General features: G+C 33.3%; 2 protein-coding genes across 2 annotated transcripts; both read left to right on the top strand.

The window, feature by feature from the left end:
• The first annotated feature begins 2,447 nt into the window (after nt 1-2,447).
• Nucleotides 2,448-7,524, top strand: LOC131067096 (G-type lectin S-receptor-like serine/threonine-protein kinase At4g27290). Its single transcript, XM_058002032.2, has 4 exons — nt 2,448-3,244; nt 3,341-3,400; nt 6,080-6,145; nt 6,232-7,524. Exons 1-4 carry the CDS (start codon nt 2,614-2,616, stop codon nt 7,359-7,361), a joined length of 1,887 nt encoding a protein of 628 aa, XP_057858015.2. The 5' UTR covers nt 2,448-2,613; the 3' UTR covers nt 7,362-7,524.
• Nucleotides 7,525-15,863: 8,339 nt separating this feature from the next.
• LOC131857791 (probable receptor-like protein kinase At3g17420) lies at nt 15,864-16,433 on the top strand. Its single transcript, XM_059210516.1, has one exon. It carries the CDS (start codon nt 15,864-15,866, stop codon nt 16,431-16,433), a length of 570 nt encoding a protein of 189 aa, XP_059066499.1.
• Nucleotides 16,434-17,067: the final 634 nt, after the last annotated feature.

Raw genomic sequence — 17,067 nt, 5'->3', positions numbered from 1 at the left:
TTGTGGATTGTAATTGTTCCTTGTAAGTCTTCCTTGAATGGTCTCTTAAAGTAAGGGTTAAATTCATTCGAGCAAATTATAGCATAAGACTATTAAAACGGATCTTTTTGAGGAAAGGTGACTGATAGATCTACTTGGGGGGTGCTTTAAAATTATCTCATAGAAGAATACATTAAGTCCTGTTGAAGTAATAGACTTTGTGTCCCAAACAAGAGGAAAGGCACTGATCATTCATAAACAAATTTTTACCATATCAATTACCTTTACTTTAAAGCAATAGGAATAGTTGACTAGGATATATATAGAATCAATTAGCAGTAGTGTATACATATAAACTTCAAGCACAAAGATCAAATAGCTTTCACAACAACAATCTTTAACTCATCTAAAAGCCACCTATCCTAGGAACCCATGTCATTCTAAGATAGGGAAAAATTTAGATCAAGATACTCAATCTGCTATAAAAGGCATTAGTCATCAAAAGTGATCGGTGAATAGGTATACCCGCCTAGGTCTTGCAGAGCCTAAAGTGAGGGAGTTAGTAACCAAATAGGTTAGAACGATATTGTCTAAATTGTCTAAGATCTAGATGAAAGTTAGAACGATATTTGTCATTCAAATAATAAGTATTTTAAAAAAACTAAGAATCAAACTTACATATATTTTTTTTTGACTCAAAATATTATAATATATATTTATCCCATATTAAAATTAGAATAATATGAAACATATTAACTAAAATGATATTTTGACTCTTTTCCCATGTATCACAATGCTACACCATGCAATACCTTAAAGAAAAATCAACTATCAAGAAAGTATTTCTACCCTACTTGACATACCTTCAATTTTTTTCTAAAATAACCTCAAACATATTACAAAATCCTCCCATAGAGTCATGAGATCCCTCTTTTTTTAATGCTTTGACAACTGTGCATACCGTATGCCTACCCAATACTTTCAATGGTGTCATATTAGAAGGGCCATTCCTTTTGTCTTATCCAATCAAATAATTGTCATTATTGTAGGCCCATACCATAGTAAATGTAATTTTGGAGCCTCCTTTCTTGGTCTATGCAACTCACATCTTTTTTCAGTATTTTTATCTCCTTCAGAGATTTTATTTATTTTTAATTCGAGATTTTATTTATTTTTAATTCATTTTCCTCCAATAATCACTTCTATAAGATGCAATTGCATTAAAAGAATTAGATTACACACAATTCTATCTTGAAAACATAAATAAAAAATTTATACACATTTATATATGAAACAGTTGTTGTTTATGTCTTATTGATTGTAATTACTGATGTTAGACACTTGTTGAAAATGTTTTTACTGTTCAGGGTCTTTTCTTTCATTCTCTTACTATTTCTTTTGAACTGCTTATTATTTTCATTATTGTAATATGCTTTGATTACTAAAAAAAAGGGGAAGAAACTCATAAACCTTGAATTGTTCATTTCCTTATCTTTCATGAAAAAGATGGTATCAATGGTTGATGTCCATCTCAAAAATTGCGTCAAAAGTTACTAAATAATTAGAATCAGTTGTTGTTTATGCCTTAGTGATTGTAATTACTGATGTTACACTTAATGTTGATAAAGTTTTTACTGTTCAGGGTCTTTTCTTTCATTCACTCACAGTTCCTTGTGAACTGGTTATAATCTGCTTTGATCAATTAAAAATAAATAAGGAAGAAACTCATAAAACTTGAATTGATCATTTCCTTGTCTTTCATGAAAAAGATGGTATCAATGGTTGATGATCCATCTTGCAAATTGCTTCAAAAGTTATTAAATAATTAGAAACAGTTGTTGTTTATGCCTTACTGATTGTAATTACTGATGTTAAACACTTGTTGACAGTGTTTTTACTGTTCAAAATCTTTTCTTTCATTCTCTTGTAGTTCCTCTTAAACTGCTTATCATTAAGAAACTCAGAAACCTTGAATTGATCATTTTTTTGTCTTTTACAAAAAAGATGATAGCAATAATTGATGATCCATCTCTTATTGAATAAATTTTTACCCCTCTTCTTAGTACTTCAATAGCTGACCAAAACGCCCCACAACCATTCAATCACGTACTATTATTGTCTTCTAGGAGGAAATTATTTCTCACGTACTAAAAAAAATCAAAATAGCCTGCTAGACTGCCCGCAATTGACGGGAAATTTTCATGATAGCTTACTTCGACACTTTTTTTTTTCATTTTTTTTCCAGCTTAATTTAACGCGTTCTTTATCTTCAGTTTAGTAACTGCAGTCTTCTTTGCGGTGATAGAATTTGTTTACATGTGACCTGTACAGTTGAAAACACTAATACGAGGCTTGTTCTGTTTTTATAATTTCACAACTGAACTCTTAAATAAAAGGTTTACAGATTTTAATCTCGTTTATTTGTTATAATTTAATTGTGAAAAATTGGTCAAGAGTAATCACAGTATTTAGAAAGTCTTGCAAAGTGCGATGGAGTCCTGCACATGGGACTTTTAAAATTCTTCTTGATAGGTGATTTTAAGGTATATCACAGTTGGAGTCAACTAGAAAACTTTCAAGACATTCGAAGTATTTAGCTCGAAAGCCTGAATTGACAAGGTTGCATTAAGATGGATGATTTGGAAAAGCCTTGTAAACATGAACGACTGTTCAAAAGCCATTGTTTTCCTAGCAGTTTTAGTTTCAGATTGGCTTTACACTTCAACTTGGGCTGAAACATTCCCACCCCTTAATTGCTCTACTTCATCTGTTCGCAGTTGTGATGCTTACATTTATCTCCGTAATGTCACAGAACCTCTCAAATCTGTTGCATCAAGATTCAACATTTCTACCCAGGAAATTACTCCCTTTATTGGGCCTAATTATTTGGCCAAAATTCAGTGCTCTTGCTCAGATTTCTTGGGAGTTGAGGGATTCTTTTACAAGGTTAATTATACAGTGCAAGCATCTGATGTGGGTTTATATGAAAGAGAGATTTCTGACAAGTATTTTAGCTATACTGCATGGACAGAAAAACAGTTCAGGACATACAAAACAGGGGATAAGGTACATCTGGCTCTGGGTTGTGGGTGCCCTATTCCTGGATGGCATTCAACTATTTCTTATGCAGTTCCTCCAAAAGGTACGCTTTGGAAGATAACTAGAAAATTTCAGTCCAACATTAGCGACATAATAAGGCTCAATAACATCCCAAATCGGGACCTTATACGGGCGAACAGGGTATACTTCGTCCCTTATCAAACAGGTATGCTACCTCAGCTTCCTTTAACTAACTTTGTTTATGAATTCTATGAAAGTAACACTTATAACAGAGGACGCTGTTGTTTGTCTTGTGGTATAGATAGAAATACTTCGACAGTTCAATCTCCTCTTACTCAACCCAGCAATTCCCAAAGCAAAGGTAATTTATTCTTTTCAATGGTTTGTTTAATTTTTCACAATATTTTTAGCCAATAGGCTTTTTAATGCGGGCTTTAAGTTTGGAATTTGATTCCAACAAACTGTGGAACTGAAATCTTTCAGTACATCTTCACCAATCTATAATATATATACTTACTGTGATCATCAGCAAATCATCAGGCCATAAGAAATGTCAGGAAACCAGAAAGTATGACATTCAAAACACTAAGAACTTACAGGTACTGAATTCAACTTCAAGCACAACAAACTAACACTACTCTTTATAAACCTTAACTTTCATTGAGATGATTAAAATGTACTGGCAAAAATTCATTTCTATTGAGCTTTCATGGATTAGCTAGGAATGAAACCCCAAATCTTTTATTTGTTGCTAGAGTACTCTACTATTGAGCTAGTGGTTTCTATAGAACCAGCCCATCTTTGGTTCGAATGTGTCTTATTTCCAACACCCCTTAAGTCATTCAAATAACTCATAGACTTGCCTGACTCTAATACCATGTTGATAGCTTATCATGGATCAACAAGAACTCACAAAGCACCAGCCTATATAAAATCAGCTCATCTTTAATTCAAATATAACTTATTTCCAACAATTTCAAAGATTTGAATAATTATCTATTGTACTTTCAAATAGTTTCCTATAAGAGACCACAGCGCTTATAAGAACTGGAAGTCTAATAGATCTTAAACAAAGATAAGAGAAAGCAAAATCTGAAGCTTTTCTTAACTTGACAATGAGATGATTAATTGAAATGGATAAATATAGCAAATTTTTAGGTTTAGAAGTAGAATTTCTAATGGCCTGTTTTGATAAAAGTTCTTTCAAAATTTGGAAGAGAAAAAAGGAGTGTGGCTTTTGGTGAAATAATAAATTGACTGGGAAAGTTAAAGCCAAGAAAGAACAAATGAACCTCAAAAAGCTACAACATTCCTTAATGTCAAGGTGTTAAGTAGGATTGTAGGAGTGTCATTGCTTTTTTACATTTATTTCATTAATTCATTTCTGTCCAAAATGTTTATAAGAAATAACTGTCTATGACACTCTACTTAAAATAAAAGAGGGTCAAAATTCATCAAATAAAAAGAGAATTACAGGACAAGAAGGGCCAGCAACCCAATAGAAAACAAGACATTATACATCTTATTCTCATCAACTAACTACTCTAATATGTCTAATATGTGAGACAATTGTAAAGATAATTGTTCCCTATCCACAATATTCTAACCTTGCATTTGATCAAGAGTCCATTTGACCAGACAGCCCACTACTCTATTCTACTCTTCTTAATTTGTAATACGATGAGATATTAATTTTAAATTATTTTATTTCTTATATATAAACATTCAACTAGAGCCAGAGGACATCATGAGGGAGCAACTGTTTAAGGAATACGCGGCTAGCAATGGTTTCATCCCTCCCTTAGAGCCAAATGATCTGGTGATCTCGTTTGGTCAAGATCCGATGATCCCGTCTGCTCAACCTCAGCCAAATATTCAGCTTGTTTCAGAGAGCGGTGGAAGTGGAAGTCCAATTCGTGGCAGGGGCCGAGCAGGTACTCGAGGACGACGCCGATGTAGGGTCGTGGCTGCGGAGGGGTTTCAACTTCAAGTTCAAGCTCCACTAGCTCTCCCTCCTCTTCTTCTGCATAGTGTATGGGAGAATTTGTGACATTTTGTTATTTTTTGTTACTATTTTGCTTTTTCAGCTGTTGCTACTCTGCAAAACGCACTTCATACCCTGCAATTTTTGAATGCTTTCTTTCTAGTAAGGGGTTGATTCCAATCTGGCCCCTTTATTATTTTTGATAATCTGGACATATTCAGATACTTACCTTTTGTAAATATTTTTAAAAAAGATAATTTTTTTTGACCTTACCATTTACTGATTGAAAAAAAAATAAAATATTTTTTTAATCAATTATATCATTAACACTCCAGTCCTTACTACCAGTGTAATTAAATCTCTTAACATACTGCTAATATTAATGTGCCTACCACACCTGTCATTCCAAAATTAATAGGATTGTATTAGATCTGTAATATTAATGTGTCTACCACACCTGTCATTCCAAAATTCAATATAATTAGTAGTATTGTATTAGATCTGTCAAATTGTCAGTTATGGATCTCTTAACTCGTTGCCTGCATTTCAATTTATCCACATTCAAAAAGAGATTATATTTAATTATTTAAATTATTTTCAAATATAATCTGAAAATGCTAAAATCAGACATCATGAATTGTCTCTTAAAAAAATTAAGAGTTGCTATCAAAAATTACTCACCATTGTTTAAAGGACAGGGCGAACATAAAATCAGACTTGTGAGAAATGTTTTGAACAAAAAGATCGTTCAGGGTCACAGAAACCCGAATTTCTTGTTTAAGCAGATTTATCCCTATAGTTGGATAAAACCTCCGTTCTTTTTCAGCTAAACAGTCTGTTTGTTCAACTGGCTTTCGAAGTTAATAGATAATCATCTATAATATTCATAAGAGAAAGTTCATCAAAACTTTATACTTGGGAAATACAATCTATTCCATTCCTCAAAGATTAACTTAAGTAAATTATATATCATTATTAAGGCCTAATGCAATTTTCTTCTCTTCCTACTTTATGGTTCCTGGAACTAATTGAATTTTATAATATCTTGCATGTTAGGTACACAACAGAACCAGCACAAATACAACAAAAGACAAATAAAATTGAAAGTTTCTCTTTCGATTGGTAAGGATCCAAACATTTATCCATCTCAGAGTTGAACTATTATTAGTGTTGTTGATCAATTGGTGTCTTATTTCTTCTCTCTGCAGCCGCTGCAATCCTGCTCCTAGTGTTGTCAATAATTATCTTTTACTATGGCTGCTGCAATAGAGCTTCCTCACCTCCTCAATCTTCTACAGCTATAGAAAATGGACAAACTGAAAATTGGGTGGCACCGAAATCAGAAACAATAACCGGAAATGGAACAGAGCAGGAGGAGGAAGAACAAGAACAATTAGATCAAAGTCTTTCACTGCCCATCATTACAAACCTCACACATGGTCAGATAATTCAAATGAAAAGCTATTGTACCCAGAGGTACGAAATTGGGGAAGGAAGCTTTGGAAGAGTGTATAAGGGTAATTTGAAAGAAAAAGAAGTGGCTATAAAGAAAATAAAACGTGCAGGCAGAGACAGCAAGAAATTTGTTGAGAATGAAGTGAGACTTTTGCAAGGTAAGGAGCACAAAAATTTAGTCTCTCTAATTGAATGGTGTATTGAAGAAAACACATTTTATTTGGTGTATGAATATGTTGATGGATGCACTCTGGATGAGTACTTGAGAGGAAGTTGCTCACAGTTTTCTCTGAATTGGAAGCAATGCCTGAGGATGATATCAAGTATAGCTGAAGGAATAGAATTCTTACATCTCAATAACATCATACATCTTGATATCAAACCTCAGAATCTGATGGTGGATAGTAAGGATAAGGAGGTAAAAATTATAGACTTTGGGCTTTCAAGGCATGTGGACTGGGAAGGAACCCACAGATCAACTGATAGAATAGCAGGTACTAGAGGGTATTGGGCTCCAGAGTATTGTCTCAGCCACAAGCTCTCCTACAAGCATGATGTTTACAGCTTTGGTATTGTGGTGTTGGAGGTGATAACAGGGCAGAAGCATGTTGACAATGCACGAGGCTCAAGCCAGTTCCATATTCCAGACTATGTACGTTATATGATGGCCTGTAATCGTTTAGAAGAAGCTTTGGACGAAAGACTCAGAGTGGAAGGCTTTGATGAGTGTGATCTCAAGGATGCTTTGGCTGTGGTAAAATTAGGCCTCAAATGTGCTGAGCGAGACAAGGAAGAGAGACCTGATATGAGTTATGTGGTAAGGTTACTCAATACCATGAGTAAAGAAAATACTGAAGGAAACTCTTCTGAGATGGGAGATTAAGGATAGTATGATATTTGAACAATATACCATAACAATTTTCTTAAATTGCATATCCTTTTCTTATACTAAGTACCTAAGCGACTTAGGCAATTTATATGGTATTCTATTGCTTAAAATGGTTATCAATCTATGGAGCTCACGCGAATTTTTATAATGATATTTTTCTTACAAAATTATCTCTTACGAGGACTTTATGTGAAGCTAATGGTCAAAATCATGAAATATTAGTGATCATCAGCAAATCATCAGGCCATAAGAAATGTCAGGAAACCAGAAAGTATGACATTCAAAACACTAAGAACTTACAGGTACTGAATTCAACTTCAAGCACAACAAACTAACACTACTCTTTATAAACCTTAACTTTCATTGAGATGATTAAAATGTGCTGGCAAAAATTCATTTCTAATGAGCTTTCATGGATTAGCTAGGAATCAAACCTTAAATCTTTTATTTGTTACTAGAGAACTCTATTATTGAGCTAGCGGTTTCTATAGAATCAGTCCATCTTTGGTTCGGATGTGTCTTATTTCCAATACCCCCTTAAGTCACTCTAATAACTCATAGACTTGCCTGACTCTAATACCATGTTGGTAGCTTTTCATGGACCAACAAGAACTCACAGAGCACCAGCCTATATAAAATCAGCTCATCTTTAATTCAAATATAACTTATTTCCAACAATTTCAAAGATTTGAATAATTATCTATTGTACTTTCAAATAGTTTCCTATAAGAGACCACAATGCTTATAAGAACTGGAAGTCTAATAGATCTTAAACAAAGATAAGAGAAAGCAAAATCTGAAGCTTTTCTTAACTTGACAATGAGATGATTAATTGAAATGGATAAACATAGCAAATTTTTATCTTAACTTGACAATGAGATGATTAATTGAAATGGATAAACATAGCAAATTTCTAATGGCTTGTTTTGATAAAAGTTCTTTCAAAATTTGGAAGAGAAAAAAAGGAGTGTGGCTTTTGGTGAAATAATGAATTGATTGGGAAAGGAAAAGCCAAGAAAGAACAAATGAACTTAAAAAAGCTACAACATTCCCTAATGTCAAGGTGTTAAGTAGGATTGTAGGAGTGTCATTGCTTTTTTACATTTATTTCATTAATTCATTTCCATCTAAAATGTTTATAAGAAATAACTGTCTATGACACTCTACTTAAAATAAAAGAGGGGTAAAAATTCATTAAATACAAAGAGAATTACAGAATAAGAAGGGCCAACAACCCAATAGAAAACAAGACATTACACATCCTATTCTCATCAACTAACTACTCTAACATGTGAGACAATTGTAAAGATAATTGTTCCCTATCCACAATATTCTAACCTTGCATTTGATCAGGAGTCCATTTGACCAGAGAGCCCACTACTCTATTCTACTCTTCTTAATTTGTAATACGATGAGATATTAATTTTAAATTATTTTATTTCTTATATATAAACATTCAACCAGAGCCAGAGGACATCATGAGGGAGCAACTGTTCTAGGAATACGCGGCTAGCAATGGTTTCATCCCTCCCCTAGAGCCAAATGATCCGGTGATCCCGTTTGGTCAGGATCCGGTGATCCCGTCTGGTCAACCTCAGCCAGATATTCAACTTGTTTCAGAGAGCGGTGGAAGTGGAAGTCCAATTCGTGGTAGGGGCCGAGCAGGTACTAGAGGACGACATAGGGGTGTTGGCCGTCTCTGAGGTAGGGGTCGTGGCAGGGGACGTGGCCGCGGAGGGGTTTCAAGTTCAAGTTCAAGCTCCACTAGCTCTCCCTCCTCTTCTTCTGCATAGTGTATGGGAGAATTTGTGACATTTTGTTATTTTCTGTAACTATTTTTCTTTTTCAGCTGTTGCTACTCTGCAAAACACACTTCATACCCTGCAATTTTTGAATGCCTTCTTTCTGGTAAGGAGTTGATTCCAATCTGACCCCTTTATTATTTTTGATAATCTGCACATATTCGAATACTTTCCTTTTGTAAATATTTTTAAAAAGATATAAATTATTTTGACCTTGCCGTTTACTGATCGAAAAAAATAAGTAATTTTTTTTAATCAGTTATATCATTAACACTCCACTCCTTACTACCTCCTTACTACTAGTGTAATTACATCTCTTAACATACTGCTAATATTAATGTGCCTACCACATCTGTCATTCCAAAATTAATAGGATTGTATTAGATCTGTAATATTAATGTGTCTACCACACCTGTCATTCCAAAATTCAATATAATTAGTAGTATTGTATTAGATCTGTCAAATTGTCAGTTATGGATCTCTTAATTAGTTGCCTGCATTTCAATTTATCCACATTCAAAAAGAGATTATATTTAATTATTTAAATTATTTTCAAATATAATCTGAAAATGCTAAAATCAGACATCATGAATTATCTCTAAAAAAAATTAAGAATTGTTATAAAAAATTAATCACCATTGTTTAAAGGACAGGGCGAACATAAAATCAGACTTGTGAGAAAAGTTTTGAACAAAAAGATCGTTCAGGGTAACAGAAACCCGAATTTCTTGTTTAAGCAGATTTATCACTATAGTTGGATAAAGCCTCCGTTCTTTTTGAGCTAAACAGTCTGTTTGTTCAACTGGCTTTCGAAGTTAATAGATAATCATCTATAATATTCATAAGAGAAAGTTCATCAAAACTTTATACTTGGGAAATACAATCTATTCCATTCCTCAAAGATTAACTTAAGTACTTGGGAAATACTATCTATTCCATTCCTCAAAGATTAATAAATTATATATCATTATTAAGGCCTAATGCAATTTTTTTCTCTTCCTACTTTATGGTTCTGGTTTTAATATCTTTTCATGGGTTTAGTTTTATTTAGATTAATTTTTTATTAGTTTATTTATTAGGTTTTTCTGTTATGGCAGTTTTGTATAACAGTTTACAACTGTTTTTGCCTCCTCTTTATATCTGCTTGTTTATTTTATTTTGAATGTACAGTTTTTTATTGGAATACAAATTATATTCAGATTGCCATTCTTTCCATTTTTTTTTTATATGCTGCTAATAGAGATTCGAGATTGTTATTTTCTATTAGCCTAACAGTGGTATCAAAGCTTTGGAATTTGGAGTATATTTTTATGTGAAGCATTTGAATATTGTAGCTTTCTACAAAATCAAAATACGGAAACAAAAATTGATTCAGGTGAAATCAATTTATTTATTTGTAGAAGAATTTTATATCTTGTTATATTTGGTAAAGTTTGGCAAGAGATTTTGAGCAATCGTATAAATTTGCAAACTCTCAAATTCTATATACATTTATTTTCAATTTACAATGCAGTCCATTGTTTCATTGATTGGGGAAATATTAACTGGAAAAGATACTTGGTTGGAATGGCATAGAAAAGTGGAAAATACATTAATTTTTAATGATTTATGGTATAAAATATGTGATGGAGATACCCAACCTACAGAACCAACAAATGTTAAAGAAAAAGAAATTTGGAATTATAAAAATTCAAAAGCCTTGGCTTTGATAATAGCTTCAGTTAATGGAGATGTATATCGTCATATACAGGGATGCAAATTTGTTTGGGAAGCCCTTGACAATTTAAAAAATTTATTTGATTCTCATTCAAAATTAGAATTTATTCAGTTACAATTAAAATTGTTCAATCTTGAATTAAAAAATGGTGATGTTATGAGTTTGGCTTTTGAAATTAGAGCCATAAAACAAGATGTTAATGTTGCTGGTGGGAAAGTTGATATTTATCTCACTGCTTTTATTAAGGCACTCCTTCCAACACATTCTACTTATCTAGAGTCCCTTCAAGCAAGTAACCAATTGAAAACCATTACTTTTGATTTATTAGTTGAAAAGTTGGTTGAACGTGAAAAAGCTTTTGGAAGGAAAATAGATAATACTAATGAAAATGTTTATTTTGCTCACCAATCAAAACCTCTAAATAAGAGCTCTTCAAGAGGAGGTTATAATGATAGAGGCAATGGTAGAGGTCAATGGAGGAAAAATGATAATCAAAATGATAGGCAACATTTATATTGTAAAAGATGTGGTAGAAAAGGAAGTCATGAAGCACATGAATGCAAGTTGTCATGGGTTAAGATAGAAAGTTTTAAAGAAAATACTTTTAAGCAAAAAGATAAAACAAAAGTTTATAATGATGATAAACATTCAGATGATAAAATTCCAGGAGCAACCCAATTTGCTTGTGATAGTGATGGTGATCAATATGTGCTTTTTGTTTTTGACTTTTCATCTAATTCCTCATGGTATGATTCTTGGATCTTAGATACTAGAGCCACACAACATATGACATTTCGGCGTGATTACTTTGAGGAATTTCATGAAAGTGCATGTGGTCCAATTTATTTAGCTGATAAATCAAGTCTCAAACCTATTGGAAAAGGAACTGTTCGATTTAAGTTGCCTAATCTTCCAGACTTTATGCTTCATGATGTATTGTTTATTCCTCAATTGCAATGTAATTTGTTATCACTAGTATTGATTCGACAATAAGGCTACTCTATTCTGTTAAAAGATGGGCAAGTTGTTGTTAGAAAACAATCAAATAATCAAATTGTATTCATTGGATGTGAGGATGTGAGATTATTAAAACTAAATGGCACTTCCTTTTCTAAAATTTTTGCATATCTTACTGAAGAAGGTAGTCTATCTCCTGTTCTTTTATGGTATGCAAGACTTGGGCATATTGGTTATGATAACATTCATATCTTGCAAAAGCATGGTGTTGATGGCTTACCTGTTTTGCCTAAAACAATTGAAAAATGTGAAGCATGTATTCTTGCCAAGCAACATAGAAATTCTTCTCCTCGCTCCACTTGGAGAGCACAAAGAAAATTGTAGCTTATTCATTTTGATTTATGTGGGCCTTTACCAGTAAATTCTATGGGAGGATCTAAGTATTTCATGTTGTTTATTGATGATTACAGTCGCATGACTTGGATTTATTTCTTGTAGCAAAAATTAGAAGCTTTTGAAATTTTAAAAAAGTTACGTGTTATGATTGAAAAACAAGCTCAATCTCAAATTGGTACTCTTTGAACAGATAATGGTGGAGAATTTACTTCTCTAGTTTTTGAGGGCTATCTACGTCAAAATGGGATCCAACATCATCTTACTGTTCCAGCAGGTAATCCTCAACAAAATGGTGTTGTTGAACAAATGAATAGAACTATCATGAATATGGTTCGTGCAATGTTATATTTTAAAGGAACCAAATTACATTTTTGGGCTGAAGCAGCAAGAACTGCAGTTTATCTTCATAATAGATCTCCATCATCTGCATTACACCAATCTATTCCATATGAAGTGTGGTTTGGATATCCTCTTTCTGTTGAACATCTTCGCATTTTTGGTTCCACTTGCTATGCTTTAATTCCCAAGGACAAAATAAGTAAGTTACAACATCACAGTATTAAGTGTATTTTTCTTGGTTATTCAGAATCTTCCAAAACATATCAGTTGTATGATGAAGTCAACAAAACTTTCTTTATTACATGTGATGTTGTATTTGTTGAAACCTCCAACATTGCTGAAAATGATGAATGTAAATTCAAACAGCTTGATACAATTACAAATTTGTCTCTTTTGATAGAAAACTCTTGTGAGATTCCACATATAGAATCTATATCTCCAAGTGATCTAATTCACATTGCTCCATCAATAAATGACCAAGAAGAAGCCCATCATGATGAGTTTGAACTCTCTAAACTATTAACCACTAATACAACATCTAGTAATGAAATGGTCACATCTTTTGTGCAACCAAAGTCTTCTCATAAGTGGGCAAAACAAGTCCAACAAACATTGAAAGATTTAAGACCTGATGAAATAGGTAAAACAGGTACAAGAAGCTCTTACAAAGCAAGGCTCCAAGCTCAAACCAATAGTGCAGATAACTTGGAGGCCATTGGTGAACTCAATCTCATAATTGACTCTAAACCATCATCCTATAATGAAGCCGAAAATATTACAGTATGGAGGAAAGCTATGCAAGATGAGTATGATGCTCTTTTGAAAAATGGCACATGATAGTTGGTTGATCCTCCACTTGGTTGTAAACCTATTGGCTGCAAGTAAATTTTCAGGAATAAATATAAAGCAGATGGTACACTTGACAAACACAAAGCCCGACTTATTGCCAAAGGTTATGCTCAAAAGGAAGGGATAGATTATGATGAAACCTTTGCACCTACAACAAAATGGACCACCATTCGTGCTTTGTTGGCCCTTTCAGCTCAATATGGGTGGAAAATTCACCAAATGGATGTTAAAACAACATTCTTAAATGGTGATCTCAAAGAATTAGTTTATATGACTCAACCAGATGGGTATGTAGTCAATGGAAAAGAACATCAAGTATGCAAGCTTATCAAATCATTATATGGTTTGAAACAAGCTCCTTGAGCCTGGTATGAAAAACTTACCGAGTATCTCTTAAAGTTGAATTTCCAGCATTTTGAATTTGATGATGCCACACTTTTTGTTAAAAAAATTGATAAGATTACTGTCTATCTTATTGTTTATGTAGATGATTTATTTATCACTGGTCCGATGAGAATAATATTCAAAATGTGAAAGAACAACTGAAGCAAGGTTTTGATATGACTGATTTGGGCCATCTTCATTACTATTTGGGTATTGAGGTAACTCAAACACCTCATTTTATTTTTATCACCCAACAAAAATATATTAGTGAACTTTTGCATAAGTTTGGCATGGCTGATTGTAAACCCCTTAGTACTCTTATGGAGCAAAATCTTAAGCTCTTTTCAGATGACCCTTCAGCATTGGTTGATGCAACTATCTATAGGAAATTTGTTGGTAGTTTGATTTATGCTACAACTACCCGTCCGGATATTTCTTTTGTTGTTGGAGTTCTTTCAAGGTTTATGAAACAACCTAGAGAAACTCATTGGTTAGCTGCTAAGCGCATTCTTCGCTATTTGCAAGGTACTCAACACTATGGGCTCAAATACTCCAAGACAAACCAATTTTCTTTGGTTGGCTATTCCGATTCTGATTATGTAGGTGATTCTACAGATGGAAAATCTACATCCGGGTATTTAATGTATCTTGGATCTGCTCTCATCTCTTGGAGATCTAAAAAGCAATCTGTTCCAGCTACCTCTTCTTCCAAAGCTAAATATATGGCCGCCTTTGAAGCAACTCAGGAAATCTTATGGTTTTGAAGAATTCTTGAAAACTTGCAGACACCACAAAATTCATCAACTCCACTCTTCGTTGACAATCAATCTGCTATCAAAATGGCTAAAAATCCAGTATTTCATGATCACACCAAGCACATCAATACAAAGTTTCATTTGATTCGGTATTATGTGAAAGATGGCACCATATACCTTAAATATTGCCTCACTGCAGATCAACCAGGAGATATTCTTACCAAGGCTTTGGGCAGAGAAAAGTTTGAGAAGTTCAGAGAAATGCTTGGCTTAACCCCTTCAGTTTAAGGGGGGGATGTTAATATTTCTTCACGGGTTTAGTTTTATTTAGATTAATTTTTCATTAGTTTATTTATTAGGTTTTTTTGTTCCGGCAGTTTTGTATAACAGTTTACAACTGTTTTTGCCTCCTCTTTATATCTGCTTGTTTATTTTATTTTGAATGTACAGTTTTTTTATTGGAATACAAATTATATTCAGATTGCCATTCTTTCCATTCTTTTTTTTCATCTGCTGTCCAGATTGTTATTTTCCGCTAGCCTAACACCTGGAACTAATTGAATTTTATAATATCTTCCATCTTAAGTACACAACAGAACCAGCACAAATATAACAAAAGACAAATAAAATTGAAAGTTTCTCTTTCGATTGGTAAGGATCCAAACATTTATCCATCTCAGAGTTGAACTATTATTAGTGTTGTTGATCAATTGGTGTCTTATTTCTTCTCTCTGCAGCCGCTGCAATCCTGCTCCTAGTGTTGTCAATAATTATCTTTTACTATGGCTGCTGCAATAGAGCTTCCTCACCTCCTCAATCTTCTACAGCTATAGAAAATGGACAAACTGAAAATTGGGTGGCACCGAAATCAGAAACTATAACCGGAAATGGAACAGAGCAGGAGGAGGAAGAACAAGAACAATTAGATTAAAGTCTTTCACTGCCCATCATTACAAACCTCACACATGGTCAGATAATTCAAATGAAAAACTATTGTACCCAAAGGTACGAAATTGGGGAAGGAAGCTTTGGAAGAGTGTCTAAGGGTAATTTGAAAGAAAAAGAAGTGGCTATAAAGAAAATAAAACGTGCAGGCAGAGACAGCAAGAAATTTGTTGAGAATGAAGTGAGACTTTTGCAAGGTAAGGAGCACAAAAATTTAGTCTCTCTAATTGAATGGTGTATTGAAGAAAACACGTTTTATTTGGTGTATGAATATGTTGATGGATGCACTCTGGATGAGTACTTGAGAGGAAGTTGCTCACAGGTTTCTCTGAATTGGAAGCAATGCCTGAGGATGATATCAAGTATAGCTGAAGGAATAGAATTCTTACATCTCAATAACATCATACATCTTGATATCAAACCTCAGAATCTGATGGTGGATAGTAAGGATAAGGAGGTGAAAATTATAGACTTTGGGCTTTCAAGGCATGTGGACTGGGAAGGAACCCACAGATCAACTGATAGAATAGCAGGTACTAGAGGGTATTGGGCTCCAGAGTATTGTCTCAGCCACAAGCTCTCCTACAAGCATGATGTTTACAGCTTTGGTATTGTGGTGTTGGAGGTGATAACAGGGCAGAAGCATGTTGACAATGCACGAGGCTCAAGCCAGTTCCATATTCCAGACTATGTACGTTATATGATGGCCTGTAATCGTTTAGAAGAAGCTTTGGACGAAAGACTCAGAGTGGAAGGCTTTGATGAGTGTGATCTCAAGGATGCTTTGGCTGTGGCAAAATTAGGCCTCAAATGTGCTGAGCGAGACAAGGAAGAGAGACCTGATATGAGTTATGTGGTAAGGTTACTCAATACCATGAGTACAGAAAATACTGAAGGAAACTCTTCTGAGATGGGAGATTAAGGATAGTATGATATTTGAACAATATAGCATAACAATTTTCTTAAATTGTATATCCTTTTCTTATACTAAGTACCTAAGCGACTTCGGCAATTTGTATGGTATTCTATTGCCTAAACTGGCTATCAATCTATGGAGCTCAAGCGAATTTTTATGATGATATTTTTCTTACAAAATTATCTCTAACCAGGACTTTATGTGAAGCTAATGGTAAAAAACATGAAATATTACTGATTTATATGCATAGAAATAGCTATTTCATGGAAGGGAAGTCCTTCCAAATATTTATTTTTCAGTTATAAAATGAATTTATTATGCTATTTAGTATTTTTCTATTAGAATGAAATGAACGATGAAATTATGGTATTTTCTAAAGTTCTTATTTTTTCCATTTTAAAATAAGATAATTATTTAATATTTTTTATTTGTAAATGATGTAAATCATATAAATTTTAAAACAATTAAATAAATTAACATTCAAAGATTAAGTAATATTTTAAACTTGGTTTAATTTTTTATTCTAGTAATTGTATGTGTTGTATAGGGATGGAATCAATTTTGCAAGTTGATAAAAATATAGGGACTTGTTTTTTTAAAAATTTGTTAGCATTTTCTTATTCATTAAGAATGAATATTG

This window comes from Cryptomeria japonica, chromosome 8, assembly GCF_030272615.1.
Source record: "Cryptomeria japonica chromosome 8, Sugi_1.0, whole genome shotgun sequence".
Lineage (NCBI taxonomy): Eukaryota > Viridiplantae > Streptophyta > Pinopsida > Cupressales > Cupressaceae > Cryptomeria > Cryptomeria japonica.
This window is presented reverse-complemented; position numbering and strand designations above follow the sequence as displayed.